Source organism: Propithecus coquereli, unplaced genomic scaffold (assembly GCF_000956105.1).
Source record: "Propithecus coquereli isolate 6110/MARCELLA unplaced genomic scaffold, Pcoq_1.0 Scaffold390, whole genome shotgun sequence".
NCBI lineage: Eukaryota > Metazoa > Chordata > Mammalia > Primates > Indriidae > Propithecus > Propithecus coquereli.
The window spans coordinates 745,616-750,965 of record NW_012149619.1 but is presented as its reverse complement, the minus strand read 5'-3'; the positions used below and the strand labels follow the sequence as shown (position 1 = coordinate 750,965).

Below are 5,350 nucleotides of genomic sequence, written 5' to 3'. Positions count from 1 at the left end.
GGGACTCTCATTACTGATATCATAAAGTGACTATCAATTGTAGAAGTTTGAGTTACTTTTTGATACATTCATGACATACTTTCAAGTTTTTCATGGTGCACCCACTCACCTACCATAGTCTCTGGCACATAGTAGGACTCAGTAATGATTTGTTTCATAAATTAGTTAGATGACTGCTAGTCCAGAGGAGGTAAATCTAAGAGGATTCAGAAAGATAAATGTAGGCGGAGACAAGAAAAGAGAAACATTAAACAGACATTAGGGTGGAAAGCCCAAGAAATACGACAGGAGGGGGAGAGAAAGTGTTGGGTGCTGATCTGTTTAGGAGAAAATAAAATTCATGACACATCTTTATATACCACAGATCTTAAGATCCTATGTATGAAATAAATTTTCTGCTGAGCCACAAGTTCTCTGCCTCTGGGGTCAGTTTTTCTAAGAACTCCAGGGTTTTCTGTAGAGTATGTATGTCTTTTGCTCACATTACTTAAAACAAAGGCTGGATTCCAGAGAATTGAATAAGCTTTTATTCAACAGGGCAGAATGGAACTCCTAAAAGAAAGAAAAAAATTTGAAACTCTATTAAACTACTTAGGACTGTGGCTCGTGGGGAAAAGGGGCTGGTTCACGTTGTGTACCAGCTTCTCTGTTTGTAAGAGATTAGCCAGCACAAGCTTCAACAGTTTATTTTTTGTCTTAGATTAGGCCAGTTTTTTGTTCTGATCTCACATTTCCCTCTTCTAGGAAGGCACTGCAGCACATGCCTCCACTTTCCCTCTCACCAGGATCTACAGATTTCTCCACTTTCCTGTCTCCCAACGTGCTGGAAGAAGTGGACAGTTTCCTCATAAGGATAACTAGGTAAAATCAAGGTTGACGAGGTGAACTTTCTGTGGGGGATGGAGGACGTATGTGTCTGTTAGGTCTTGTTTTTGCAAAAATATTTTAATCTTTTTAAGATCACCACTAAAAATGGCTCATTTTTAGCAGCTGAGGAGAAAGTGACATAATAATTTAGCCATCTAAACTCCATTATCCAGAAATATCACCTGATCTCAAGAATTGGGGATGTGAGAGGAATAGTCTTCCAATTTTGCTAGAATGGATGTCTGTATCAAAGTCCAAAATGCAAAGCCTCCTAGTTCACTCCTGTCCCCAGCCTGCGGCCCTCATTTAGAACCTGCCAACCTTTCACACACAGGTCTGGTAAACTCGATTATCTGTAGAATTGGGAGAGGGTGCCTGGATAGCTTGATAAAAGGGGACTATTTAGTGTGGAGACACTCAGCTCTACCTCAGTGAGCCCTAACCAGTCTCTGAGCCAATTTTAAAGGTTTAGTGTACTTTTAGACAATTTTAAAAGTTAGTGTAATGTGTTTAAATTAAAGGCAGAGAAGAGTGAGGTGGAGTAGATCTAAAATAAAATTTTGGTGCTTCAAGGCAAAAACCCTCATGTCTCTTGCCAAACCAACTCCTTACCCAGGGCTTCTTAATAGCAGAGGCCTATTGCAGCAGCTCAGTTATTTTTGGCTTATTAGTATTATTTAGTATTTAAAGATTAAAGGTTATAGAACTGAGGATTTAATTCCTTGGTCCTCTGGGTTGATTTAGTTTTTCCTTAGGTTATATTAAGGATTTTGAAAAAGTATTTCTGTTAAACCTATAGAGAGCACGTGGTATGTTAACATTACGTATGGTAATCAATTACATGGGATTTGAGCTACTTGTATTTTCTCATGTTTTTAAGAAGTAAGAAGTTTTTGCTCTTTGGTTGTAGCTGCTGTTCTACCCCAGAAGTAGAACTGACTCTTCTGGCATTTGCACTAGCAAGAGGAAGTGTTACCAAAGTGATGAGCTCTCTGTGTACCATCACTGACCACTTGGACACACAGTATGATGCCTCATCCCTCATCTCGTCCATGGCATCAGTCAGACAGAATCTGCTCCTCAAATACGGTAAATGCCCTGGGTGTGATGGAAATGCCAGCAGTGGACAATCATAAAGCCATCCTCACCATGTGATCTCCTGGCATCTTCTTGTGTTTGGGGGGAGTTTAGGGACTGGGTGGTTGTACTAATTCCATGATTTCTGGATGAACACATCCTCTGAGTATCAGACTTTGGGGTAGGTAGGAAGAAGAGGGATGTTAGTTCATTTATGGCAGTATGAGCATAAGAGGACACCTGAGTATCTACAAGGCTGCACTCCCAAGATTTACTGGCATAATCATGCAGGTTTGGTGGCCGTTTGAACACAGCCATTTTTGGTGAAGTCCAGGAGTGTCTCATTGTGTAGGCCAAGAGAGTTGGGATGGGACCCAGGATGGGGCTTTCTAATCCTTCTCAACACAGGAGCCCGTAAGTGTACTCCCAGATGACTGCATTTAGCATGTGAGGAGCAGCTTACTGGCCAGCCTGGCCTCTAGTGGCAAAGTTTCTGTCCACTACGTATAGTGTTACATCCATTTGCTTCAGGATAGAGGCATTACTGTGGTATTTCTGCCATGCTATTTGTATCTTTGTTTTAATATGACTTGGCAACTTATTTTATGTTTAATTTTTAAAGTCCGACAATCGATGTCTTGTAAATCCAGTTTACCCCTCTAAATTTGGAAAGGTCTTTTTTTGGAAGGGTAGGGGACCTAGATGGCAGGGATAGGTAGTGCCTGGAAGCTGAAGTGTTCTTCAGAAAAGTTTGTGATTCAAATTAATGGTCGTTTGGGCAGGGGAGTAATGCGTAGGGGGAATGTACATTACTAGTAATGTTCTAGTTCTGGGTTATGTTGTAGACCAATGCGTATTTATTTTGTTATTGAAACAAGAGGAGACAGTTTTGAGATCATCATAGCAAAAGTTTATAATTCTTGAAACTTTGAAAATTTGTCTGGAGATGTTTTAAAGAATCAAGACCTAAAACATTACTTATGTATTTAACTGCAATGCAATAAAGTTAAGTATTGGCTCCACAGCAATGTCTTAGGGATCCTCCTCTCAAGAGTGTTAAATCTACGGTATTAGTCTATGTCTTATACTGTGCTTTGTTTCCACACAGTGATTATTCTAGAGACCTCTCCTTGGAATCACTCAGGGACATAAGTGCTCCTCTGTCTCTTTCAGGAAAGCACCAAGGGATGGTGTCAACTTTTGTCTAATATTATTGTTCTTTTTTAGCTTTTAACACATTGACTGCCATGTGAGTTGTATTTAACTCAAGCTAGTTTTGAGCCCAGGGCCTTGTGAAGCCAAACCCTGCAGTTGGTTCATGAAAATCTTACTTTTTCTTGTTCTTATTGTTACAATTAATATTCACAATTTAATTCTAAAACCGTGGATTCATTGCACATAACTTACACGCAGAAAACAATAAAAAATAACAAATTCGAAAGGATCGTTTTGTTTTAATGAAACACCATGGCCCCAGAGAAACATTTTTTTCTAGTGTGGCAGTCAGTGTGTTAAATGGGTACATTAGTCAGCGGTTTGGGTGGCCACACGCACTCCATTTCCACTAACAGGTGTACTGGTTTCCATTTTTTTCATAGTACTAGCTTAGGGCTCACTCTGTCTTTTTCTCTGATCAGGTAAACCTCTCCAGTTGACTCTTCAGGCATGTGATGTCAAAGGAAAAGAAGATAAATCAGGGCCTGAAAACCTCCTTGTTGAACCATGGACCAGAGACGGTGCGTGGGGGGGGTCCATCCGTTTCTAGTGTGCTCAGTAGACAGCTGCGTGGAATCGCACTATGGTCTTTGAAATTTTCAGGGTGTGCAGTCTTCACTGAGGTCGTTTTTCAGTTGGCAGTGGTTCCCGAACAATTTCTGTGGTTTAGTTGTAATCTTTCTAGGTGTCAATGACCTGTAACAACTTACAAGTATTTGAGATCCTGAAGGCTCTTTACAATTTTGAAAAGCAAGGACTTCTCCTCTTGGAATATAAAAAGTGACTGTTTTTATTGGTTTTTAAGTTTAGAATGTCATTCTCTTGTGCCATCTTCAAGTATTAAGAAATTCAGTGGATCAACAGCACTTCACTGCTGAAAACATAATTTAAGAAGAAGGGCATTTCCCAAGATAGCTGATCTCGCATTTGAGGTGTCTGGGAGGGAGCCTCACTCATTCCCTAGTGCTAACGGAATAATTGCTGCTGTGCCCTTCTGCTTTGCTGTGGGCTCTTTTCCTCATGGGGGTGGGGGGTTGTGAATGTCTTCCTCATCCACCTTGCTGGCCACGTGGTTAGTGTCCTGCACGTGTCCCTTTTCTACTCACTATCCTGCTGTGAATCTTGCTGATCACTAAAGGAAGTGAAATGTTCCAGCAATTATCAAACACAGAAAGGGGTTGGCCCTGTGCTTTGGATTTGGTTTCCCCTGGGCTTTCCTCACAGCAGCGCAGTCCTCATACATTCTAGCAGTTGCCTCTATCTATCCAGTTTCCTGTATTCATTCTTAGCACCCATGAAGGAAAGACCCCTGGGGAAACATGCTTTTCCCAGTTGCACCTCCTGTCCTTGGTGGTCCTCTTAAGCAGTAGACTCTTGAACAAGATGGTTTTCCTACAGCCTTCCCTAAGCACCTCAGCCTTTGCAGAGAAGTTTCCTTCATTACACCCATCTCCCACCACACTGAAGGTCACAATAGGCTGCTGAGTCGTCACCTGCCATCCAAAGTGGGTAGGCTTGGGAGGAGGTGGTGGCAGCTCTCTGCCCTGTTTTCCTCCCCCTACCCAGGAAAGGCAAGACCACTCTGCCAGGGGCCCTTCACTCTCTGAAGAATTGGAATTTTGTCTCTGGAGCTTGTAAGGCAGAATCTTTCTGACACCAGGATGCGGATTTTTAGCACTATTCTGAGTCTAAAAGCACTACAGGCTTTTCTTTAGGTATTAGGAGCATGCCAGTCCTACCCTGGTCTAAGTCGAAGACTTCATTACTCTCTCTGCCTGCCCAGCTCTCCTTCCTGCCTTCCACCCCACTTAGATGACCGGATTTTAAAAATCTAGCTTTAGTTTGTGGATTTGTTATTTTTATTGTGGTTCTCAGAAGCACAAAGGTAGGATGTGAATGGGTGTGGGAGGAACATTCAGTTCCTCCTGGTCACTCCTTTCACAGCCGTCACCATCCATTTCCTGGAACTCAGCTTAGGTGTTGGTCTCTCTTGCTCCACTACAAACAGAGAGCCTGAAAGTACACACAGCCAGAACTGTCGGACCTTGAGGGGTGATCTTTTTTCTTCCCATTACAGGGGTGAAAGCTCTTTTCATGGGTGCACTTCAAGTTCCCTAACTGCAGGGAGGTAGGTACTAGGGGGACAAGTGCCCACACAATGCCCAGAGAACTCGAATGCTCTGGAAGGCTA

At 42.3% G+C, this 5,350-nt stretch overlaps 1 protein-coding gene across 1 annotated transcript in view; it reads left to right on the top strand.

The window, feature by feature from the left end:
• ZZEF1 (zinc finger, ZZ-type with EF-hand domain 1) overlaps positions 1–5,350 on the top strand; it is a 149,480-nt gene that overhangs the window by 31,607 nt on the left and 112,523 nt on the right. The window contains exons 7-9 of the mRNA XM_012652560.1: positions 745–861; positions 1,778–1,956; positions 3,582–3,680. Of these exons, the coding sequence (XP_012508014.1) occupies positions 745–861; positions 1,778–1,956; positions 3,582–3,680 (395 nt within the window). The remainder of the gene's footprint in view (positions 1–744; positions 862–1,777; positions 1,957–3,581; positions 3,681–5,350) is intronic.